The sequence below is a fragment of the Paralichthys olivaceus genome, chromosome 14 (assembly GCF_024713975.1).
Source record: "Paralichthys olivaceus isolate ysfri-2021 chromosome 14, ASM2471397v2, whole genome shotgun sequence".
NCBI classification, from domain to species: Eukaryota; Metazoa; Chordata; class Actinopteri; order Pleuronectiformes; family Paralichthyidae; genus Paralichthys; species Paralichthys olivaceus.
Window position 1 is genome coordinate 20,866,496 of NC_091106.1, and position 27,012 is coordinate 20,893,507.

A 27,012-nucleotide genomic window follows, 5' to 3' on the forward strand; every position below is an offset into this window, starting at 1 on the left:
GGAGAACCTGCTGACAAGGAACGAGACTCAGCTCGAAGCGTGAAGTTGTTCTGGGCCACAACAAACCGGGGTCCTGCCGCTCCTGCCGGGGCTGTCTGGAGAGATGCCTGACGGGGAAACTAACCCGCGAAAGAAATGTTTACGCAGAAAAATCAACACATTGAAAATGCGCAGAGGATCTTAATCGATCACTGCAACAAATCTAGATGTTTGCTTTTTTAATTTAAGACGCTGTTATTTCTGTGTTTCTCTACAGGCACCGGCGCGGTGGCGCTTTGGGTCCTCTTTGAAGCACGAGGATCTCCCTCATGTCGCCGTGGCCTCACGCTCCCTCACGTTTCTCTGGTTTTGTTTAACTTCTGGTTTGACTTCGTGATGGACGTCGATAAAAACACAGACCCGGCCTCAGGCGCTGCCGCGGACAGCAAAGAGGACGCGGAGGCCTTCACCAAGGTGAAGAGCAAAAGGACCCAGAAGAGAAAGCGTGAACAAGATGGAGCGGACATGGACACCGAGGCGCCTGTGGCCAGCAAGCGGCCGCAGTTTCCCCCGATCTCAGGCGACAAACTGAAGGTAACAGGCCTCCAGCCTCCACCAGGACAGTTTGTTTAATGCCACAAGTCAATAATTGGAACTTTAATACTGTGACTGCAGCACGTGAAGTTCCTGCATCACTTTATCACCAAGGTTTCACTCAATCCTCTGGTTTCTCCCCTGAAATTAAATGTGGGATGATAATACACGTGGGGATTTATTTATTATTATTTTCAGAGTACTTCCACAAGCTTGAATTTAAATGTCACATTAAAACTCAAAGTAGTTAAGTTTGTCCAGTCTGGGCTACTGTAAAAAAAAACAAAAAAAAACATGGCAGCCACCTAAAGAGGACTCACTCTGATCTAAATATATAGTATGTAAATGTAAATGTTCCATTCCAGAGTAAAGACAAGAGTCAGTACAGTTTAGATGAAACACACTCATGAAAACATCACAATGATTCTCTCTGACACTGACACAGACTCAGATGACGTTTGAAGTGAAGCCACAATATCAACACTGATCATCACATAATGATCGATGCTTTTATTAACTAAGTCAAATCTTTCTTTTCTCTCTCTCGCAGCACCACATGCACTCTGACAGTAATTTAAATCCAAATGACAGTAAATCCCTTTCACCTAAATCTTACACACCGAACCTTTGAAAACAAAAACACCAAGTTTGGTCTTCTCCGCTGCCATGAATGCAGCTCTTGCACAACACTAATGTTTTGCCACGGCTGAATGTGATCAGAGATTATGATCTGTGTGTTTCAGGGACCAAATGAGATGCGTAAAATCGCAATCCCCGCTCACAGATACACACCTCTGAAGGAAAACTGGCTGAAGATTTACACCCCCATCGTAGAGAACCTGCACCTTCAAGTCAGATTCAACCTCAAATCGAGAAACGTAGAAATCAAAGTAAGTTGCTCCACAACGATGTTCACCTGTTGTGTTTCCTCTGGTTGTCTACAGTGTGTGTGATAAACCTCTCTTCTTTCAGACATGCAAAGAAACACAGGACATCGGCTCCCTCACGAAAGCAACAGATTTTGTTAAAGCGTTTGTTCTCGGATTCCAGGTTGAAGTAAGTTCAGTAATCGAAGGATTTGATGATCTGTGCTTCTTTTTTTTATTGATTTGACTTCTTTTAATCATATTTCTCAGTCTCTGTTTACAAGGTTTTAGTATTTGCAAAGACGTTGTTCAAAGTTTGGATAGAGAAGTTAAATCAAGTCAGTCTCGTCTGCTGTCAATAAAGAAAGGTTCCTCCCTGGAACATATGAACTAAACTTTACCAAACTACTTTCAAACAGGCAATATGTCATTTTAATGTTGTTGTTCATGTGTTTTTGTTTAATATTCTTTAGTTTAAAGGCTTATTTTTAAAAGAAGAATAAAAATGCCAGGTTATGTAAGAATATTATGATTACAGTGAACGCTAAGGTAACAATTCGATTATTTTGTTTCTGAATATCTCTTAAACCTGTGATTTTTTTTTTTCTCACTCTCTCGTTCCAGGATGCTCTCGCTCTCGTCAGATTAGATGAGCTTTTCCTAGAAAGCTTTGATGTCACAGACGGTAAGATCCCAGACACCTGTCTGCTCTGAAACTGTCAACATTTTATCACCACTTCTTTCCTCGCTGTAACACTCACTAAATCTCTGATCTCCCGGTTTGTAATATTTTTTTTATGTGTTGGCAGTGAAACCTCTGAAGGGAGATCATTTATCCAGAGCCATCGGAAGAGTCGCAGGAAAAGGAGGAAAAACCAAATTCACTATCGAAAATGTCACAAAGACTCGGATCGTGCTGGCAGACACGTGAGAACTCCAATTATTTCTACACCATGACAGTAAAATGATCGCGACCATGATGATGTTGCAGTGGAGTTAGTGTTCATCTTATTTCTTTTTGTCCCTTCACAGAAAAATTCACATATTAGGATCTTTCCAGAATATCAAGATGGCCCGGACAGCTATTTGTAACTTAATCCTAGGTAAGAAAAGCAGCGTGTTTTAAATCTCTGATCAGACTGTTAATGTCGTATTTGGAAGAATCTCTTGGAATCAACATGTGGCGCCGAGTGTTGACATTCAAACCTTTTTGCACTCACAGGAAGTCCACCTTCAAAGGTCTATGGAAACATCAGAGTGGTGGCGAGCAGGACTGCGGAGAGATTCTGAAGTCGGATTGGTTGCTGTTTGTCATCTCTTTCCCCATTGGCTGGTGCAATCCCCACTTTGGTCCATGTTACTAAGACTGTTGCCGACATCTCAGGCTCCTCTAACAGCCTCATGTTTACAGCTGGTTACTGGATCAGTTGACTCCTAATGAGGAAAAAGTTACGAAACAACAGAAAGCAGGTATCTAGTAATGAGTTTGTGTAAATAAATGAAAATCCTCAAGACTAAGTTCTGTCTGTGAAGTGTAAATCATTAAGGAAGATGACTGTAAAGCTGGTTTCAAGACAAGAACTCTAAAACACACATTGACACCGGCATCATCATCAAAAGCTCTCGGATCTGGTCTTTCTAGATTCTTTGATATCTTCTGTGTGTACAGATCGTTTGCCTGCTCATTTACATTTTACTATAGGCTGACAGAAAAAACCCAAGAGAAACTGTCTCAGGACATTCACGTTTTCACAAATAGTCGCTAAAAATGTCAGGACAGTATCCGGTTCGTTTCTGGATAACGTCTCAAAGCAGCAAAAACTGCCACCATAAAGTCCAAGTGTTTTTTCAGTTCTGGTCACAAACATCTTGAACAGAAAATGACAGGAAATCCGTTACTTTCAACATTTCAAAGTTTATTTAAATTTTATTTAATTTTCATACAGTATCAAGTTTCCAACAGTCCCACAGCATAAGATGCAGCATGCAGAAAAAGGGAAAAAAAGGTTCTCAAACTTAAATCTTTTCAGATATCCCCACACAAACTAAAAAGAACCCAAAGTCCATCAGAGAAAAAAGTAGCACTTACAAACTAAAGCGCGGTCTGAACTATACAGAGAACAGAGAGCCAGAACTGCATTTAACAAATACTTATATACAAAAGAAAGAAACAAAAAAAACATAAAATTTTCCCCTTTAAGCTGAGTACAGTGCGTGGCAGTTTGAGACAGGATCAGATGTGCAACCTTCACTGGAATAGAAGCATCTCACTGACCCGGGTAAAAATACAAAAAGTTACATGTAGTTCAGTTCATTTGGATTACCTCTCATAATATGTGTACATTTACCAAAGTTTGGCAACATCCATATTGTATACCATTAAATTCTTAAATATATTAACATCACCATCCATGTGTAAACAAGAGGATTATTTCAAAAAATTGATCTACATGCACAACAAAAAATATATTTCCATGTCATGCAAGCACAGGGAGGCCCAAGCCGTGCAGAGCTTTGGGATAAGGGACAACAGAGCACTCCAGATTCACATCTCTGACTGAAAACCCCTGTTCGAACCGGCGGGCAGCCTCCAAAGCCAAACGCAAAAAAAGCCATCCCAACGCCATTCATAGTAGGAAGCATTTTTCCCTTAGAAATTAAAATTTTGGTTAAAATTTGTTTTTCTCCCTGTTTGTAGAAGTGGGTGGAAGGGGGAGAAATGAGGTGATCGTGACAGAAACAAAAAAAAAAAAGTGGGAGAAGAAGCCAACTTTTGAAATGTACACGTTCAAAAAGAAAAAAAAAAAGAACCTAACTACAATGTACAGTATATCCCATTGCACACTGATCATGCCAACAAGTTAAGATTTTAAGTGTTTTGCGTTTGAGAAACCGAGCCGTCCTGCGCGTTGCTGAGAAAGGTAAGTATTTCAGAAGGGCTCACGTTAAGCTGAGGCAAAGCTGCCTTCTCCTGTCGCTGTTAAAGATGACGAGCACATTGATTACCTAATATACACATACTGGTTAAAAAACGCTGCCTGCAGATAAGTCTCTTAAAATGCTATATACTTGCACAAACAATGTAAAATCTCACTCTTGAACTAGTCCTCTCAGTTTTCAGCCAAGTCCATCCAGCCGCTGTCCCAAAAAATGTCTTGAAATTTTTAACGATTTCCACGAAGCGTTGGAGAAACGCACAATACTTCATCGAGAGTAAACCAAGTATCGCTCTGCAGCCACAGATTGTTTTGAAAAAGACGCTGTCTTGGCATTTTATTTTTATTTATTATCATGACAAGAAACAAAGATAATCTCCCAACAATACAAACACAATCGTACGTATAAATAAAACTAGCTAATCTTATTACAAAAGAAAAAAAAAACCTGCTTTTGCGAAGAGCGACTGGAAGCTTAACCGGTGTAGTCGTTAACAGCTCGTGTGTTAAGCTGAAATTGAGGAGAGCAACAAAAAAAAAAGAAGACGCAACTGAAATGTTGTTTTGCATCTAAAACTTGTGCAGTTCGAAGTGTCGCGAGCCACTTTGTCCGGCATGAATGACAGTGGTGATGATGGGTAATAACTTGGTTTCTGGATATGTTCTGGTTGGCACTTCATACCCTACTGTCTAGTTGTACTGTAAGTCAAGTGTTCATATACTACACACTTCCCCTCACGAGACAACCGTAGATATACTTGTATTTTTTTTTCTTCTTTATAAAAGACAAGAACAAAAAATAAATATCAAAAACAACAATAAAAAAAAAAAAAAAAAGAAAAAAGGATGAAATATGAACAAGCCAAGCAGCCTCCTCTCTGAGCCCCCCTTTCTCCCCCCCTCATCCAAAAGTCGGAGATGCTCTAACAAATGTCAGATCGATGTCCTTCAATCTCGTGCTACGACCGGGTAATCGAGAGGATTTACAGCTCAATAACACTTCAGAGTTGGCTTATCGAGGCCTGTGAAAGAAAAAAGTGGCTTCACAGAGAGAGAGAGAGAGAGAGACACAGAGAGAGAGTGTGTGTGTGTGTGAGAGAGAGAGAGAGAGAGAGAGAATACTTCCATTGAGTTACATAGTGAGCGTTTTGCCGGACGTCTTGAGCAGATCTTCAGAGATGGTGGAGAAAGCGAGTGTTGAGGAGGAAGGGGGGTGGGGCGGGATCCAGCGAGCGGAGGGGCGCTCACACGTCCACCACCATCTTTTTGTGTATATCGAGACCGCCGACCACCTGGAACAACGAGAGAGAGAGAGAGAGGGGGGGGGAAGAGAAAATACATCCACTGATGTTAGGTCACTGTTGAGGCCTTAAATTAATAAATGTATGAGAAACACTCAGATTTTATTCTGTTTAATTCTGGTTGTTTATTTCAAACTTCAGAAATCTTAAACTTATGACAACCAAGGTGACTGAATCCTCCAGCCTCGGTTCTTAACCTTGAATTACAACTGAGCTGAACTTTGTGCGTAAAATCAGTGAAGTACATGTCATTGTTTAAGTTTTACCTCTGAAATGTCCTGGATGTTTAGATATTCTCTCCGTTTACTCCTGCCAACCTTTGGACAATAATCTATTTTTATATCACTTATTTTTACACCCAGTTTCTGCTCGAACGAGGTGAATCATGTCACACAGCCTCCTCGAGCCCTCGTGTGTTTGGGAAGTGTCGCTTTGATAAAACCAGGATGTAATATTCTCCTGCGCTGTCCTGAAAATACACTCACAAGGACGAGAGGCTTTTTTTTTTTTAGTTCAAGGCTCCAGAGATTCAGCCGTCAAATGAGGGCCTTGTGTCTGTCAAAGAGTTAGAGCTGGTGCCTTTCATTCCACAAAATGTCTTCGAGCGAAGTCAGGCTCCACTGGGGTCGAACAGAGAAGGTTCTGTGGATGAGGCGTTTTTTTTTAATGTAATGATAATTGCACTGAAAGAGACTCTGCCTCCATATTTGATCTTAAATTAGATTTGAGGTCATGGACTTTCTATTTTAATTGTCAGTCACATGTTGACAAGAGCCTTGATTTACAGTTCTGACGTGAAGCAGGTGTTTATCAGCTTCTTCTTCGGGGGTTGGAGCGATTTCTAAATAATGTCTTTATGTAATTAAGTCCTGGTTATTGAGCTCAACTCAATAAAGTGGGAGCAGAATTACCTTCCTGGTTGTGGAGGTTTTTGCTTCTCAGTGTGTGAACGTCTCACTGCAGGGATCTAACGCTCCCTGTTTGCCACTGCAGCTGAAAACTCATCTTCTCAAAGAAATTCATTACCACTTCACTGCTCTGCACTTGGCTTCGCTCCACTGCTTCTCTTATTTTACAGCAGAGAACCTCTCTTATATCTCACTTCTCTCACAGGATCATACCAGGATTAAAGGAATCCTGTCAAGTAATAATGTCAGCTGTTCATTTTATCGTTTATTTGTTGCATGGCTCAATTTTCCTCCAGCATAATACAGCCAAAGTGCTACTTCAGTATTTTTAGTGCCCCGTCATATGTAGCAAGAACTCGGCAGCCTATATTTACATCCCCTGACAGAGGTTTGAAACTGAAACCCAGCGCTGACGAGCCGAGGCAAAAGGTTTTCAGAATTTTTCTGCCCCTTTGACATTTGCCTTCACTACAACAGGCTGCATCAGCAGAAATGTCAACCCCCCTCCCAAAAGAAAATACCGCATGAGGGCTTCAACTCACTGCACAGAACTCTTCGAAGGATATCCTGCCGTCTCCGTCCTTGTCTGCGTTTATAATGGTCTTGTCCACGATCTGCTGGAGCTGCGTGTCCTTCAGGTTGTTGCCTACCATCATCTTGAGCACCTGGAACAGCTCACCGTTGGAGATGTAGCCGTCCTTGTCCATGTCGTAGATCCTAAAAGCGACTGTGGTGCAGGGTTTGGAATGAAGGGAGGGGGAAGCAGGGGTAGACGAGAGTGTAAAATCAGTTGTCGAGCATCACACATTCAGAGAACTCGTGTCACACTTGAAAGAACGTGTCTTTCACCATAACCTGTTGTGTGAATGTGTCCCTGTTGACCACTGTGCTCTCCTTCATCAAACCAATCGTTTGGCTTCTGGAGGCACTGAAAACTGTTCAGGTCTCATTTTCATATTAACTAATGAGGCCAGAAGGAAAATCAATTCTGATTGATTTTTTTTCATTTAGCAACTGAGACAAAATACATTTTGTTAATTACTCAACATTTTCTGTTGTTTTCACCAGAGGAGCTTGAGACACTGTTGTGTTTGGGGATAAGTGACCCTGTCGACCCTCAACACCAAAAGCTCTCCCATCTTCTTGTCTTTCCCAGTTGACATCTTCAGCTGCGTCTTCTACATGTGTGGCTCCTCTATTTCATCCTGAGATATTTTTTTATTCTTCCACTTTTACATCCGTTGCATGTTAGAATCATCAACACACCCACGCGCTCGCTGAATTCTCCAGACATTTTTCTGCTTTATTCTCACATTGGCTGCGTTGGACATTTTCAAGTACACCCCCTCCGGAGAATTTCAGGAAAATGTTGTGAGTTCAGTGCAGGTTTGAAAGCAGCATTAGAGAAGTAGCTTTACTTACACCGAAGCTTCTGCTCCTTGTCGCCCTTGACGCTGAACTGTGAGACTCCCTCGATGAACTCTGGAGGAGGAGATCAACAGTCAGAGAACGGTTCATATGCAGGCTCCTCTTTAATATAACATGTCAACATCTTGATATTTACTTTCTCTGAGGTTATGTTTTCATTACTATTCCATTTTTCTGCAAGATTACATAAAAACTACTCCACGATTTCCATGAAATCTGACCCAAGGAAGAACCCATTACATTTTGAAGCAGATCTGAATAAATGGATGAAACCAGTAATTCTTTTTCACTTTTTTTCTTTAAGAACGTTACGTGTACTTTGTGTTATTCTGCAGCTGAACCTCTGAGATTCTGAGTTGTGCATTTCCAAACTTTGAGAACAGTGTGACTGTTTTATAAAACTTATCTAAACAGGTTTGGGGTCATTAATTCTCTGTCACCACTCAGATCCTGTGTATTTGTGCACTGACATGAATTCTGCTACTAATCAGCTTTATTACAGTGAATGCTAATGCAGTGTTAACATTTACCCTTATGCTGCAATCGCTATGTACAGTACCCATATGGGTAGAAATGATTCTTGTACATTCGTTTGGGAGCTTTCATTGCTGATCTACATTCATATTGATAAGAAATGGTTTAATGACATTTCCTCCTCAATGCTGCCACGTCTGTTTTGGGTGGGAGCTCATATTGGCTCAGGGGACTAGAAGGTAAATAGTGGGACTTGCAAACACTCCTTTCACATGTGACATCGGCCTCACTTGTGTTAACAAACAGAAGACAATGGTCACATTCATATCTTCTCAAAACTTTTTCTTCTGTCGAGTTCAAAGAGATAATTTAACACCTTAGAATAATTCAAATGTATCATCTGAGCTCCTGTCCCACAGATACACTGCATCTATTAAGAATCCATTTCATACTCATTGTATACGATACCTGCCTATATATACGTAAAACAGTCAATACATGCATACATATATTTCAATATCTCCTCATGCATGATGCACAAATTCAGTTTACATCCTCATGCAGTCATGTGCCTCTGCAATTTACTCAAGTCAATTCTCTACATATTATATTATGTGAAGTGAAAGGTGTATATTATGTTCATATTCTGTGTATTTTCATTTAATTTAATTTTTCATTTCATGTATTGCCTATCCTATATTTTCACGTGTTCTATCTGCTGCTGTAACAAGTTTATCTTATATTATTTTGGGTTAGGGTATCTATGCTGGGCGCTGTTTGTGAAGCAGCTGTTCTTTTTCGGGGATGTACTGTACTAAGCCGGGTGTACGCTTGCAAGGAGTTACATAGAGCCTTGATGCCAAATACCAACAACACCCAGACTTCAAATAGTAAACCTTTCCACGTTAGTTAGCGGGCTGATCTGAAAGTATGGGTGTGAAAGGCAGTAAGGTATTTCTGAAATATTAAGTATAATATACAGTACATAAAAATATGAAATATATTGAAATTGTGATCGATACAAAACTATGATGCTGTGGTGTCTTTCACAGAATAACAGAGACCAGTATAAATGCTGTTAGGTCAGATGGAAGTGGTTCCCCCACAGCAGCAGAGTGTGTAGCATACCTTTAAAGTCCACCTCTCCGTTCCCGTCCGTGTCAAATATGTCGATAACCCTCTGCACCAGCGGGTTCTGTTGCAGCTCCGGCAGCGACATGAACTCCTCCACGCTGAGTGAGCCAGAGTTATCTAGGTCGAGTTTCTTAAACCTCTTCCCTAGCCTCTTAATCTCATCAGCATCGACTGGACAAAGAGAAAAAGAAAGAGAAAAATGGAAGATGAGACATTGACATTTTCCTTACAGAGATTCAGCTGGCGGCCAAGAAAACAAATGGTGAAGAGATGGATTCAGGCTGCCCTGAGGGCCCCCTAAACTCAGAGCCGTCACATAGGGAAGTAATATTAGGAAAAAAATGAACCCATGGTGCAGAATCACATCCACTAAGCAAGCAAATATTTATGCAAAATATAAATATCCATCCTCACACCTGAATGAATTGTAGTCATAACCTTTAGTGGCCACCGCTTGCAACTAGGTCAAGGACGCCACTTCCGGCCTGCACAGGACTGAGCTCACCGCTCCAAGGTGCAAACCCACAGTAACCTCAATGGTACATTTTGCTCTGCTCTTCTACAAAGAGACATGAAATAGGTGCAACTATTGACTGAGAGAATTACATGCAGCCAACTCTGCTCTGACAACAATGCGGTGAACCAAAATAGAAGAAAGAGGAAAAGGTTGTGAAATGACAGTAGAGCAGAGAGTAGAGGAGGAATTAGACAAATACACATGTACGATTATTTCAGACTTACAGCCTTTGTTGTCTACTGGTGCTTTTTTAACAGAAGGAACCTGGATCTTTCGTTCCCCTGCCATCAGAAACAGCCTCAGCTCCCTCGCCAGCAGACTGAACAATGGCAAGGAGTAATCCAGAAGCAATAACAAAGCCAGTTGTTAATTAGTATATAAGCTCATTCACACACAATCACGTGACCCTGACGACCAACCACAAAACTACTACACTGCCCGCTTTAATCTGGGACCCTAAACGACACCTGCTAACTATTAATCTTAGCACATAGCTAACAGAGGGAGGGACCGACAACAGGGTGGGGTGATGAATTTATGAGGCGGAGAATTCAGTTTATTACAGGTGACATCAGGTTTATTGACTTCCACAGCGACGGCACTGTTCAGATATAGTTCGAGGAAAAGATTACATCAGATTTTCTTAACATTGAACCTGATAAAGTGGAAAAATGCAAGAGTTAAAGTCACAATGTTCCCTTCTCTTCATGAGTTATGAGTTATGTTAATGGTTGGAAATACCAGTGAACCAAATGATGTCGAAGTGAAGTTCACCTTTGACCATTTAGATAAAAATGTCATCACTTCATCCCTATTAGTCATTTCTGTTAAATTGTGTGTTTAAACTTGGTGGACGGACTCCTGACTTATGTCCGTGTCCTTGGGCTTTGACCTCTGAGTTCTAATCAGTCCATCCTAGAGTCCGGTGGAGGTTTGTGCCAGATGTGATGAAATTCTTTCCAGGTGTCTGAGATATCACATTCACAAGAATGGGACAGAAATTAGGTCACAGTGGCCTTGAATTTCATCTTTGAGTCCAAGTAAACGTTTGTGCCTAATTTGAAGTTTCTCTCGAGGTTCTCATGGCATATTGCGGGAAAGGTCCGTATAGACGACCCAAAACATAACACCTCGCATACCTCAACCTCAACAGTCCCTTATATTCAATCAAGCTGCACTAAATTACACAGTCTCATAGATATCAGTCCCCTCAATATGCTCCATTTTTTATTGCGTACTCCTTCTCATTGAATTGTGTTTGACTCGTCAGGAGTTTGGGCTCTCTAAGCTTCATTTTCGGCCTGTCTTGATCTCACTTAGATACATTTGGATGCATCTCCAATTAGACACGCTAATGATTCCAGGTTGGTGCAGTAACATGTTATCCCATTCCTCCACTTATTATGTGATGCAGAGAGCTGGAGGGAGGGAGAGACCGGTGTGGGTTGTGTTTTGGATTTTCAACGTTCGGACATGCTGTGCTGCATCAGCTCCATGACTAATCAGAGTGAAGTGGAGGTGTAAGGGGAGGAATGAGAGAGTGAGAAATACAGAGATTGGGAAAGAGAAAGTTGGAACAATTACAACCACAGCAGCAGTCACTCCTGTGTTGATTACCACTGAGGAGCCTGCAAGCCAAGAGACGCACAGCCTGAACAATATTCTGAAGTCCACTGGAAGAATACATGTACGGGGAGGATGACCATTAAAGTAATGATATTATATGAATAAACACTTGAAAATCAGATTTAGAACTTAGCACCCTCATTCAAATAGTGACAGAGCAGGAGAATAAAGAGCATGTCAGTTCACCTGCCCTGAAAAATATGACAATACGTCACATCAAATCTAAAAATTATTGTATACATGCACAATGGAGAGTGAAGAGGGGGGGGTGTCACTGCTGTGTTTTTATTTTCCCTGATTCAAACATACTACACACTCACACATGCAAAATCTGATATGTATCGCAGGGTTTTCTGTGTCCACAAGGTGCGAGTTATCAGAGCCAAGCACACGGCTGCCCTGTGACACAAAACACTTCCTTATCAGCAGCCTCCTGTTTCCTGCTCACAGCAGATGACACAAGCTTGGCTCACAGCAGCTTTAACGGCCTGAGCGAGGGGTATCGATGTAACAGATAATGGGCACGGCTGGGTTTACTGCCTGAAATCAAAGCCATTTTCAGAGCCAATAAGTTAACTAGGAAGCCTGTGCAAGAAAATATAAGTTGACATTTTCATTTGTGCCTTGTAAGATGAGGGGAGAAAACCAGTGTCCTTAAGTTTGGAGGGTTGATCTTGGACAACTCTAAAGTGGAGCTCTCCACCAAACAGAAGATGTTTACATGAATCTTTCAAACTGACTCCCTGTCACAGTTTAAGTTCCTTTTGTTGGGTCAGTGGGATAAGCTGGAGTGCAGAGTGAAAAGAAACACAAACATCACTCTGATATTCACAACACGTAACACACTTTGGTGCAGTCGCTGAGCGGGGAACATCTGAGCAGCTGCCTCAACTGACTTATCAAAGACTTCTTCAGATAACGTTTGTGGTCCAGAAACGCCATAACCTAATATGTTTCATTGATTTGACCACCATCCATCTATCCATATTATATATATGTATATATATATATATATGTATATATATATATATATATATATACTGCATATCCCCTTGAGGGTTGTGGGAGGGACTGGAGCCAATCCCAGTGAGTGGGCGAGAGGGGGGTGCACCCTGGATAGGTCGCCAGAGAATCACAGAGACAAACAACCATTCATCCTCAAATGAACACATGATTCTCTCGTTCACTTTACCCAAATTTGCATGACTTTAAAAGGATTTTCGTGTAACTGAACCAGGAAACCTCTTGCTGCATCGCAGTGTTGACAACTGATCAACCGTGCCGCCCCTCCATCATCCATTCAGACTCTTACACAAACTCTTGATCGCCATCTCTACAAGCACTGACTGCCACCCCCTTTAAAGGAGGTGGAATATGGTGCAAGTATCCATGTGTCCAACAAATAAAGAGTTTCACTGTATTTACCCCTGAAGTGAGCCAAGAAGAAAAGGCAACGGATGTATTTTTATTTATCTCAACATTTGTACATAAAGTTAAATGCAGGAGGGAAAAAACTGGTGCAGAAAAAAGTGATTGGAACAAATGAAATATTAAACCCCACTCCCATGCTATATTATCTGTATGTTTGAGCCTCCGCCAGCAGAGACAGCTGCCACGATGCAAACTGATACTCAAATGTACACCTCCTATATCAATGGCTAGAATATGAATGAAGGTACAGTAGAGATGTGGTACGGTTGGTTAGCATACCCTATAAACCTGTAGTCACATTTTGTTTGGCAGATTTACTTGATGCATTATACTCTTGAGTGCACAATTTTAACAAGAGAAAATAACATTTTGATATATTATTGATGTGTTTGATGATTTGCTTTGATATAGAGATATATAATATAGCCCTGTATGTGTTTCCTTACATTTACAAGGTATAAAACAATAATATGGTAGAATGACAGTAATATTAACGTAGCAGTTCTGCGTTAGAGGGAAAATTATTCAAACATGTAAAAGAAACGGTTCGCTGCTCAGTCAGAGAGGCTCCTCACACTGTTATGCTAATGAGCGGCTCTGAGGGAGACCCAATGTAACTGTGAGATGATTATGATAATCTCATATACTCCATTGCAGATCACAATACACACACACACACACTTTCATAAACTGCATGCACCCTCAACTGTGTTACTAGGCAACTGGAAGCCGTTAGCCCCCAAAGTAGCCCCCCCACACACGCAGGAACAAAAGGAGGAGGTACATTTAAACAGCTGTTCACAAGGTGAAGACATGCATGGAAACACATGCATATGTAGATCAGCGTTTGGATTAATCCAAGTGTCTGTTACACACATATGCATCAATTAACATAAAAAATACTGCAACCTCCTTCTGGTCTATGCTCCATAGCTTTGTCTTACATGGCCTCCCGATATATTTCTGCTGTTTAACTTAAATTGCTAGGTTTTCACAAAATCTATTACAATCCATCTAGAGAAAAAAAAAGTTCAATATGTCGTCGTGCATGTGAGGTGGATGAAAAGATGAAAATATTCAGATTACACTTTTAAAAAAACTCAATATTAATATCAGTGAAAATTAACCAGTCAACAATTGCGAATAGCATTTCTGACTTCACACTAATGCTATTTAACACTGTGACGTCACCACAGTTAAAAAGTCCTGTAGCTCGAACTAACCAGAAAACCGCAGCACAGCTGTACGAGCTGAAAATCTGGTGAGTGCAGCAGGTTTTTTCCTCCCCATTTCCATTAATTATATAAACACAATGTTCCCAAAAAGTCATTAATGAATTTGTCCTCTAAGTATGCTCAGCCCCCAAATGGTTCACACTGCACATTACCGGCGACATGTGACTCCATTTACAAAGCTAACCTGAGCTGAGACAAGCCCGAGGGTGGGGTGGGGGTGATGTGCTGTATAAAAATGTGTTGCATGATAACTACAGCCCAGGCTCTGCTGTATATAGCTCCACAAACACATAGGATAAGGATTGAGGGTGGGTAAACATGAGAAGGTTACATGCACAGCTCAGTAATTACACGAGTTTGACACATGACACTGCACCAATTAGCATAATGGGTTTTATTTACTGAGGAAAAAAGGGTGTAGTGTCGTCGAGGGAACAGATCAGAGAACTACAGAGAAATAAAATATTATGTATTACTGACGGTGAAACATTAATAAATTAATTGGGCTTGAGAAGCAGGAGAAAACTGTTCTTCTGTGGGTTAAAAGAAATTTTATGGGGATGTTTTAGTGCAGTTGTCTGAGCCCTAGAGAAAACTAAGTAAGCTCAACCTGCACCCAGTGGGTTTTCTGTTTGTGTGCCTGATGTTTTCCCCCAATTACAGGCACATGTAGTGTCAAAAATCAAGTAGATAGCCCCCACAGGGCTCGGGATAGGTATCCACACTCTAATCTGTAACTGATGTTTTCTAGAACAAGTATCAACCTAAAAAAAAGATATAATCTACAAGTTGGTTTATCTATCGAATATGCTTATTCAGGTAGAACCACTCCCTCCGTCTTATCTGATTTAGGTCTCTGGTAAGAGAAGGCCATGCATCCGAGTGTGTGCACTACAGAGAACTCCAGCACTCAGTGCATTAAGCTGATTGCTCTGGCTGCTCTGATAATGTACGGCTGGCTTGCATGTATTTATAGCGGTGCTGTCATCAGAAAACCCCCAAACTCACCCCACCACTGCCCCCACCACCAGTGGCTCGGGCACCCACCTCAGGGAAACCCCTAGCAACAAGGAACTCCAGCAAGCCGCCCTCTGTTTTATTTTAGGCTGCTGCAGACAGGCCTGCCATGGTTTCAGGCAAGAGTGTGATGTGGTCCGGTGTGTGTGTGTGAAGAGTGGCAGAACAGAGTGGGTGCATGCAGTAAACCATAAAATGTTTTGTCTAATCTAACCCTGCTTAAGTCAGCAGCACTGACAAAAGGATTCAGGCCTTTCAAAAGTTCATTCTCCAAAATAGAGTAACAACCTTATTTCAAAGGTCTTGTTGAGGTGTTATGAACGGCAGCTACAGGTGAGTCATTGTGGGTCTTTGTTAACACTCTCACTCCTTCGAGGCTCGAAGGTTGAGGTACAACAGGCTGAATCTACCACCAGCAGGCCAGAGGCTAATTTCTTCACAGCCGATGCCTGCCTGTCCAAGCAGTTGATGAGCTGAACAGCTGCTCTGTCATTGGAGGGTGTGAGAGACAGAGGGAGAAAGCCAAAGAGCGACTGAGAAGAGGGAAACAGAGAGGAGGAGAATGTTTGACAGAAACAAGTAGAGCAGCAATTGCTAGAATTTTCCCCAAAGTGAAAACTCTTATTCCAACATTTCTATCCAGTTTATCTTTTGATTTGGTGCCTTGATATTGTATTTACATGTTTAATTGTTGTTATTTGCCATTTGTTTAAGTATTTTTCCTGCCTATTATCCTACCTTTAAGATGAAAAAGAGAGCAGGACAGAGAACAGTGAAAGAGAAAAAACAAAGCGTGGTGAACAGGGACAAGAAGAGACAAAGCTGTAAGTATCTCAGATTGAAAGCAGAGGTCCTCAATGGGTTCAGTTGAGGGTCATGGATCCCCTCAACATAGTGCCACAATCATGGGGGACACATGCCAAGAAGGCCTGACAGGCCAAGGTTCTGCCCCCTCTCCTCCTTCTTGACAGTAAGACAATCTAAAGCTGCTTTAAGACATGCAGTGAACTCCAGACTTTCTCCGCAGGGGCTGCATGTGCACTCAGTCTGCAGAAGGTTCTAAAGAGGAACATTATATCTCCTGGAAGACGGGTGTAGGTTTAAATCCCACAGCAACCCTTTGTTAGTACAAGACATTTTTAACTGTGCTCCAAAAGATCTCAACAGCCAACTTTGTGTTAAAGTATTCACATTTGGTTCTGAGAACGATAAGGTCATACATTGACATGGTCCCTGAAGTACAGCTACACTACAGTGGGACCTGTCACAGCCTCACTGCTCATTAAACACACAGCAGCAGATCCAGTTTAACCTGGTTCTGGTTCTCAACGTCCCACTGAAACTGTGCCATTTGCACCAGAATGAGAAATCTGCCTCCCTGAGGTATTTTTCGACGACGACAGTCAGAGACAATGTGGTGCTGTATTTTAAAAATGTAAGGAAGATGAAGGAGGTGGACAAAAGAAGAAATGTGAGTCATATCCTCAGTTCCTCCTCCTCTTCCTCCTCCTCCACCTCTTCCTGGGAGCTCAGGGGCTCAAACATTTCTACTGGACAGACATCTTGTAAACATGACCAACTACACAACAAGAGTATAATTCCAAGATGACACCAACATCAGAAATACTTCACAACCTTAAAATTCTAATTAAGTTGAATTAAATTAGCAACCAATGTACTATAAGAATAACAACGACTATAATAATAAGGGTTGATATTATTAAAAAAAATGTGTTTGCCATTTTATTTCATGACAGCCATAACCATACAACCCAGCCGATATGTCAGTGTCAGCATTTATTATTTGACAGAATAAACAATGCAAAAATATGTGCACTTATTTTTAAATCTTAGGTAAAATAAATTATATTTGGTTGTATTTGGGTTTTCTTTTTATTTATAGTTATCTATAATAAAATGTATGGGTAAGCTGTAAAATATGAAGACTCAATTGCATGTGACATACAAATGTCATGTTTTTTATGAGTGTGTGAGAAACCTTGCAACTGATAAATTTATACCAGATATAAAAAATAGAAAAAGTAGAGTCCTGCACATCTACAACAAGCAAACGTATGAAATACTTACAATGCGAGCACATCTCCAGGGGGTAACTGGCTTCATTTCCCTGAAGAAAGAGAGAAAGAGAAGTCAGAGGACATCACAATAGTTTCCTCAGAGACAGTGACTTAAAAACGCTCTCAAAGGAGCAGAATGTAAACCAACAACTACAGGATAATTATACTGGAAACCTCAGTACGTTCTGAGATTACCAATAACATCAGAACTACTGTAACACTCACATTCAAATAAAACCTGTGTGGATGAAGAAGCAACTGCAGATCGCATCCACTGACCAACACAAGCCACTTAAAACCATTTATGTCAACATTTCAATGTAAAAAAACTCCTTGAGGCAGTTTCAGATTTACATGTCGAGCCTCTTTCAAGTCATGCATGTTGCACTAAATTGCACGAATGAACCATACCATTCATAGATACTGCATGGTGTGTGTGTGTGTGTGTGTGTGTGTGTGTGGGGGGGGGGATTGGCTCATGTTCAGCAGTCACATCCGCATCCCAATCCCTCCAACACTGCAGTGTCCACTGGCAGCTGGCAAGGTGAGGCTGAACGCTCACATGGCAGCCAGTAAGGAGTCCCTGTTGCAGAGAGGTGGCGTGATGGAATGGGGATCCTACAGCTCAGAGACCGAGAGGAAAGAGAGCTGCCTCGGAGCAGCAAGCAATCGACCAGAATTGTCCTGCAGCTCCATCGAGGAGCTGCCAAACTGAGCCTCTGCTTGGAAACCTTGTTAGACTCCAAGAGATGGACGACATTCAGGGTCCAGGAAACCCAATACTGAGCCCAGCTGATTTAAAGCTGTTTTTGTACCGAATTTTAATGTGGACAAAATTGCATCTTTCATATTAGTGGGAGGAATGCAGTCTGCAATGTCTCTATGGACGCTACTGCTAGAGTTAAACGATAATGCAAAGGGAACTTTAAAGATTGTGGGGTTGTTGGTCCAAAAACACATAAGGCAACAATATAATAATAAGTGCTACTCTTCTTTTTTGGCTCACAGTGACACACACATAAATCTATACACACTGAACTGACTAGAAAGAGCCAGTGCCAGTTATGTCATGTCCTGGCTTATCGCTGTGCTGCTGCACAACAGCAGACTTACCTCAGTGAAGTTGTGGTATTTTAAGAGCACTGAGGAGAAAGAGGTGACTCAGGATTAGCCAGGAAAAGCGACTTAGCATTTGACACCCTACCCAGAGAGCAGAGAGTCAGCCACTGTGTGCAGTGATCTGAGGCTGACATATACATGGTGTTCCTCTGTGGAGCAACTAGACAGAGGCTGGGCACCGGCAGTTTTCGGAGATTGAATTCCTGTGTAGCTGAATGCGTAGCACATGACTCCACCATTACTGGAGCTGGGTGTCCCCTTGCCTGCATGGCTCAGTGTGTAGTAGTGACAATGTGATACTTTATTGACCCCAATAGATTTAAAAATCATTTCTGTGGCAGCAGCAGGTACAGTCACGTGCTACAGCAGCATTCTGGATTCAAGGCCAGTGTCCTCAAGTTCAAGGACAGGTTCTGAAATCACCCTTGCGTCTGCTATATAAAGACTAGATGCTGTTCACACATATATTTTGGTCTGGTCTAAAATAACCATTGTTGTGTTTTACTTCAAGTCCATCTAGGCTCCAGGAAGACTTATAACACAAGTATATCATTCATTTTCAGTTTCATTACCTATTTGTGGCATTACACAGGTAGCACACTTGAGAGCATTTTACTGTGGTTTAAGTTTTATCTACTCTGTTGGTAAAAAAAAAAAAAAAAAAGCTGATGCAAAAACTTTGTAATGACACATTTCCAGAAAGTACCTTGGCTTCATAAAGTATGTCAGTTGTCTAGAAATGGAAAAAAGGAAACTCTAGGAGTTCTTTACATCAAAAGACTATAAAACAATATTGACTATAAAAGGCAATTTCAACAGAATTAGATGCATGGCTTCACAAGTTACACAACCAGATGTTTCTTTTAATTAGACTTCTTTATGTAATTTGTGACCGTTGGGGACGAAATGGAGGCAACTGTCCTAAACATATCAATTTATATTCTAAAATAATTAAACTGCTCAGTAACAGATTTAAGAAACAATAGTGCTACAACACTTTCACCCAAAGATAAATACAGAATAAGAAAAAAGATTCATTCAATGCTCAACTACGAGTGGATGGACAATATAAAACAATTAGAGTCACTGTTCAGCAAACTTTGGCAAACTATATTTAATACGTTTGTTAATAGTGCCGACATGCTGTAAGTGTGAAATATGATAAATTAATCTTAGCTTACAGACGGTAAATTAATTATTACCAAAACAAAATGGTGGGTACATGAGTGTGTGGTGGGCACACTCCAACTCCATCACTGACATCTGTCCCTCAAGAGCAAGGTGTAGGGTCTCTGGAGATAAAGAGCCTTACAGCAAAGCAGATCTTGTGGATTACAGGTTTACTCACTAAGGCCTTAGGTCACTGGTGCTGTTAACGTGGGGTCAGGAGTAACTCCTGTTTTATCTGTATAATAAACCACTTCTTGCAACTCTGGTTGAGCTGCGTCTTTCCAAAGATCCAAACGGAGCAACTGGGCGGGACGATTATAAAAAATATAGATATAGGAGAAGAAATTCATTAAGTGAAAATGCACCTCAGAGAGGAACAGAAGCAAAAAGAGAAAGAGCTTGGCTCATCAATAATGCAGGTTTCATTCAGAATCAATTAGGTCTTAGCACACAAAACACATTTTGCATAATGAAGAGTCTGGCATCGCCGCTGGTTCAGAGGGAACACTATGGCCGACCCAAAAACCCAACTAATTATAGACCTGCAGAAACCAGTCATAACATGAAGGACTGCGGAGCACAGTATATGTGGCTGCAGACTGGTTCACATGGTGCAGCAGAGTGGCAGCCTCGGTGCAGCGCTCACTAGGACTTTATAGATTTTAGTTAATTCTCTGTTTGTTCAGCTACTCAAACCAGATTACTAAAGCCATTTCCAGACATGTCCTGCAGTTTGCCTTTCAGTGAGTCGTCCCTGACAACAGGTTACATCTTCACTGTCGACAAATGGATCGTGCAATGGAGCTATCACCAAAAATTAACCTATATCAACAAATGTTGGTGTGCAGATGAGACAGTGCCAAGTAAATACTGTAGACACTGTTCACATACTGCAAGACACTTCATTCACTGTGGGAGTGTGGTTCCTTCATATTGGTCACTGTTTACATCCCACCACAGGCCGGCAAGAATGACGCACTGCAAACTATCGCCAGCTGGGACTGACACCAGGAGAGAAAATCAAGGAAGCAATGAGTCCAGACAAGGGATGTCATTTCTTTTCCCCCCTACACCCACGACTGCACCCCTACAACCAAGCAGTGTAACCCCCTCCCCAAGTTTGTAGACGTAACAAAAAAAATGAGCCTGCACATCAGTTAGAGTTCGAACATTTGGTGAAACCCATTATAGTCCTTTTGAGTCACACTCAAACCTGCCCAGGGACTAAAGTAAAAAAAATAGCCAAGATGGCTTAACTGGCTAATTTACAGAAATATTTATTAATGTTTATTGTCCCTGTAATTTTAAACTGAATAAATAAATAAACAAGTCGAGCCTGCTCCATTTGCAATTTGGGGGTTTAGTGCTTTAGTCAAGGGCACAGCAGTGGCATCAGGATGCAGCAACACTACTCATCGACTGCTCTGTCTAATCGTGGAAATTGAACAAGCAAACTTTGTTTAAAAAACCATTGCACATTTGCTTACTGTAATGTGGAACACGAAAGAAGTTGACATTTCTAACTGTAGTTACAGTGAGAAATAAATTGCATGACTGAACATTTTGCAAATAATAGACATTTAAGCACTGTGGTGCCCTCTGAGTGCTGTCACTGCAATCTACAACACGGTGGAATTGAGTGATGTCTTGCATAAATTCTAAGAGTAATCATAATTATTTTACAAAATAATTATCACCTAGGCAAATCAGCATATTTAAAAAAAATGTAAGATCAGAGGAAAGTATGCATCAGTCCACACATCTGTTGTGCCTGATATTTTGTGCATCAACATCATCGACAGAATGATCGACAAAGTTCAGCCCCGAAAATCGTGTCTACGGTCACATCCTGCATAGTATCAAAGAACCTGTTCTTCTTGTGTTTGGCATATTTATGTGAACTTATAATACTTAAATTCCCCTGAACCAATGCCAACATGTCATATCTGCAGACTCTGCTGAACAAACATGACTGAGGGTGTGGCGTAGCTTCTCGCATATACTGACACATTCAGTGGAGAGTGAGATGGGGAAAAAAACGACTGGATGATGGAGCAGTGTTTCACTTGGCCATTCCAAAGCAAACCACAGCGGGAGGACTCTGTGATCACAAGTCAATAAACCATAACCTACAATAAAACTACAGGAAGTCTCAGGAAGCAAGTTCACTACTGCTGTGACAACTGCTTCAGGGTCATCACCAGCATTTATTGAAAACAGTAAAAAAAACTTTCAAGGAGAAAATAATGAATATTTTCAGTTTCAGCCTTATGGTGTAAGGTTTAAGTTTTTATTTTATTGTAAATTGTATGCTGACATGCAAACTGGTGTCATTTTAAAAGGGCTTTGAAAACCAAAATAACTGTTCACCATAAACAACAAGGTTATGTTAAGGGCAAAGACCTCTGGTTTGTGTATTTGCACATTGTGTACCAAACTTGGAACGTTTGACACATTTTTCCAGACAATGTTTGTTACTGACATTATTTTTGAGGTGAAATCGTCTTCTGAGAGGATTTGAGTCAGTGTTGTGGGTTTTCTCTCTGGTTTCTTAGCTTGCTTGGATGGTTCAGCGATCACAAGACTCCCCTCCTCCACACGAACGTGTCTACGAGCGCCGAGCTAGCCATATATACGTGCGTTATGATAAACATCATACTCAACTCTCCAGAGTCGCAGCAGAGTGCTGGGCTGGGCCGTGAGCTTTCAGACGGATCTTTAAATAGAGCTCACCGCTCCATTTTTCAGCAGGCAAAACCGGGGCCAATGACCATCTGACTGTGCAATATCGCTAACAAGCTTCTACTTGATTACACAGAAGAGAAGCCATGGAGAGTGTGAGCAACAATTAAAATGAGCTGCTACAAGGCTACAGTCATCAGTCTCTTCCACAAATTTATTTTCCAAAGTATCATCTTTCTTTAATTCCTGTTCTTTTTTTTTTTAATATTGCCTGAATAGGAGTTCATGCCTAAATTCTTGTGTCTGTTTGCATTTCTGTGGATATATGTGTATTTCTGTGTGTGTGTGTGTAAAGGATTTTGTACTAGATTCAGGAGAGAGGTGCAAATATGAAATTAATTACCAAAATCTTTGCTGCCTGAAGGAAATCTGGCAGGGTTAATAATCCTTTCAGCCATTTCTATCCCAGTCTTACCTACAAAGGGTTTCAAAAGGCCTCATAATGCCATGTATCCTAACAATGCTCAAATCTTTTCATGTATTAACCCAGTGGTGGTAAAGTGTGACTGTGTTCTGCCAGCTGCAGAGGACATGTGAACACTTGATTCTAATCTTTAGGAAATAGCTCAATTCTGGATTGTTCCCCAGTATGAGATTTATGCTGGGGACACACTGACTAACGCTGTGACACGAGGTGATCCCAGCAGAGAAAGCACAACAAGAGGTCGTCTTCTAAGGCTGCAAATAAAACATTTCTGATTTATTGTAAAGTTCATGAATTAAAAAAGCACTCAGTATACGGTATTCAAAGGGCACATGATGTCAAAGAATGGTTAGAACCTTTAGATTTTAAATTTACTCTCATTCACTTTGAAACACGCAAGACAAGCATTAATGGACATTGGACACATGATGAATACCTTTTCATATCATTTTAGAAATAATATTTTTTCCAGAAAAATATCCTATTGAGCACTTAAAGCATCAGCCAATGATGCTCATACTCAAATAAAATGGTCAATGTTTATATTAGAGCCCGACCGATATGGATATTCAAAGGCCGATATCAATATTAGGGAGTACAAAATTCCTGATTCCAATATATCAGCTGATAATTTTACAAAGAAAATTGGCAATAATTCCTAAGATGTTTTTATCAAAAAAGATAATTGAGGCTTGATACTTTAGAGTTCAGCCCAACTACAACTAAAAAGAAAACACAAGTACAAAGAACTAGAATTAAGAAGATAAACATTTTCTGTGCATAAAATATACAAATCCATATCTTTTCAGTATAATATGTTTTTATATCAGCAAACAAAACCACAGATGCCGATATGTCTGTGAAGGCTCATAATGGTCTGGTTATAGTTTATATATATATAAATATATATTCTACAAAAATATATACACCAGCCTAAAGTACTTTGACACAACCAGTCACAATCACTTATTAATGCAGCCCTTCTCTATTTGTCATACATCCAATTCACACAATCTGGAGTCCATTGTCTTGCTCAAGGGCAGTTCGACATGTGGGCTGGAGGAGCCGGGGGTCCTGCTCCACCTCCTGAAGCCTAATTTATACTTCCGCATCGAGGCTAGGCGTAGACTTGCAGCCTACGCAGAACCCTAAGCCGTAGCCTGACATGCACCTCCCCAAAGATATAACGTGAGAGCTGCGATTGATCCGACTGCTAGCATCGCAATCCCCTTCACGCAAGAATTTATTTCACCCGTCATGTTTGATGTACTCATCCTTTATGACAATACCAACTTCTCAACACTCCTAAACACTCCTACATGAATCATAACTCCAGCTCCAATCCACTAATTACTTTAAGCTTTTCTAATAACGGGACACAGAGGCTAACATGTCAGACAAAAAATGTTTACTGACAAAACTGGCAGAGAGTTTCTCCCGTGCCAGTGACTGCTGGCTCCAGTACAAGCTGAGGACTGCAGCAAAGAAACGGCCAGTGAGGAGAATAAATCCAGATTGAGTGGGCTGGTTGGAAGTGCAGCGTGGATCACATAGTGTTGATCATCACTTCTGCTGGTGGTTGGTTCACTGTGGCTTTTATCTCTTTTACATTAGCTACGGCTCGATCCTTATGTGGGTGGCGCTTGATTGCTAGGCAGCATATGGTCTCCTTAGCATCAGATCATTCCACTACATGCTTAGGCAACGTCGGATTCCCTGCCCCCAACCCTCTCCCTGCAGTAGAGAGCAGTGCAGTTAGACAGGCCATAAGTTGGCACACTGTCGGTAGGACGAGCCCCGAGTTTCTAGCCTCTGGCACAGAGCTGAGACTGCTGCAGGGCAAATGTTCTGAGCAGTTTTAATCTTGCCCATCTCTAGGCCACTGTTTCGCGTTTTTATTAAATGCTGTGTCATGGATAGATTATGCTCATACATCCTGGCAGCTATCAAATGCACCATAATGCATCCAGGAACCTAAAATCACAATGCATGAGCTTCTGATAGTTATTTAGAAGTTACCCAACCCGGGGCTTTTTCCAAGTTTACTAAGTTACTTGTTCCAGATTTGAAGCTTTACTCTGCACATTTGCTTCTTTGAATTGGCCCAGGGGGATGTTACAGGTTTGTGGTGTTAGCAGTCCAGACAATACAAATTCAAAGTATTTATTCTTTTAGCCACTGATATCTAATCAATGCCCAAGTATTGACTTTTGTTGAGATTATGCTTGTCAAAACCAATACTGGTTTTCAAAGAGGTTAAAAATACTAGAAAACGTTTTAGCATTTCTTACAAAGAATTGTGACGAATACATAGTCACTAGGTCCTGGTGGACAAGCAATCTAACAGTGACGTGGTTCCTAAAAAAATATTGTGGGACATTATTTGTTGCCTATAGACCACTACAAATACCAATAAATCTGCAATAAGCTAATATTCACTGGCCCGGCTGATGTATTGGTCGAGCTCTAGTTTGAACACTTAATGATAGAAAATTGGATCATGCAAATATTTATCAGAATCTATAAAAACACCTATCACATAAAGTGTCCTCAACACGTTAAAACAAACGTCAAATAAACCGGCACAGGGAATAAAAATTGGCTTTTGGCTCTGTGACGATTACAAACCAAAGAGCAGCGGGCTATTGCTAATAAGCAAATGGCTGCTGTTGCCAATTCTGTGCAAATGAGCACATCAATAATTTAGTAATCAGTAATCGGTGTGCAGAGGAGTGTTCGACTTATTGTGCATTGGAAATAAATTGAAAGTTCGGAGAGGTGGCAGTGAGTGAGGGGGCTGCACACGGAACCTCAAATTCCCAACTACGCCCATGCAAATGGTCACTGACGATAAAATGTCAGCTTCCATCCTCAGGTAAGTCGAATATGGATCCAGTCGTGGACGTCTTACAGTTACTAGGCAACTCACCTCCATCGGTGGCGATACGGTGTAAAAATAAATCTTAAGATGGTGAGGACGTATAACACGTTAGTGATCCACCTCAGATTTATTAAATGTTTTGCTGTTTATCAAATGAGACGAAAACCAAACCTTCACCCAAGAGCAGGAATTCATCTTTAAAAACTTAATAAAAAAAAATAAACACTAATGTGCATAAAAACCGGGATATTTATCGATATCGAGCGATTTCATTTGTGGCCCATCCCTGTTGATGTGGTCGATTAACGAGGGCAGCACATCGAGTCCTGTGTTCTGCAGCTTCCTCTACAATCTGTGAAACACGAACGTGTCAGTGAAGCGTCCGATGGTGAAACTATCAACAGGGCGACACCGACAAATCATGCGTTCTCTTCCGAAGCGTAACCGCAACATTCATTTTGTGTTGGTTTCTTCCTTTGCTCCGGCTGCGGCGTGAAATGTCCGGGCCTCTGTCAACGCGTCCGTCTGTCTCTCTGACACTAATTTGCTCGGGCCTCGTCGCTAATGAAGAGCGCATGCTAACGACGAGCGGAGGAGAAGTGGGCCACGGGCGGCAAGTGAGCCTCCGGAGGGGGGGGTGGGGAGGTGAAGCACACAGGGCGGGAGACACGGAGCCAGAAGTGGGCGAGGAGAAGCGTCTCCTTCCCCCGCGGAGCTCTGCGCTGTCGAGTGTTAGCTCGAAGCTAACCTCTGAAACCCCCCCCCCCCCTAGCTGTCAACAAGGCCACAGCGCTCCGACGTGTTTAACGGCCCGGGCCTGCCCGCCGCTGTGTTCACCAGGCGGGGGGGGAAATACGGGAGCCGCTTACCATCTTGCAGGTCGGATGATGAAATCCAGGCGCGGCGGAAAAAGGAGGTTGGAGGAGCAGGAGGGGAGTCGCTAGGGCCGCCGAGCTGAGTCGAGGAGAACCAGAAAGGGGGGGGGGTTTGCTGTCGGCGCTGCGGTGCTCGTGCGGGGTCTCGGCCTGGCTTCACCACCCAGCTTCAGGGGCTCTGTTCTCCGTCTCTGTCCGCTTCACGGAGGCTTCCACTGCAGGGGCGGGGACAGAGGGGCGGGGACAGAGAGGCGGCGGAGGAGGCTCGGTTTGACGA

General features: G+C 41.7%; 2 protein-coding genes across 2 annotated transcripts; one reads left to right on the forward strand and one right to left on the reverse strand.

Annotated features, from left to right (window-relative positions):
• Positions 1-67: 67 nt before the first annotated feature.
• On the forward strand, positions 68-2,957 carry pno1 (partner of NOB1 homolog). Its single transcript, XM_020097553.2, has 7 exons — positions 68-573; positions 1,317-1,463; positions 1,546-1,629; positions 2,064-2,124; positions 2,249-2,366; positions 2,472-2,542; positions 2,662-2,957. The coding sequence occupies exons 1-7, from the start codon at positions 376-378 to the stop codon at positions 2,727-2,729; spliced, it is 747 nt and encodes a 248-aa protein (XP_019953112.1). The 5' UTR covers positions 68-375; the 3' UTR covers positions 2,730-2,957.
• Positions 2,958-3,334: 377 nt separating this feature from the next.
• ppp3r1a (protein phosphatase 3, regulatory subunit B, alpha a) lies at positions 3,335-26,999 on the reverse strand. The gene is made up of 6 exons (XM_020095808.2): positions 26,730-26,999; positions 17,535-17,574; positions 9,615-9,791; positions 8,007-8,066; positions 7,127-7,311; positions 3,335-5,667 (listed from the first exon to the last, which is right to left on the reverse strand). The coding sequence occupies exons 1-6, from the start codon at positions 26,730-26,732 to the stop codon at positions 5,620-5,622; spliced, it is 513 nt and encodes a 170-aa protein (XP_019951367.1). The 5' UTR covers positions 26,733-26,999; the 3' UTR covers positions 3,335-5,619.
• Between the last annotated feature and the right edge of the window lie 13 nt (positions 27,000-27,012).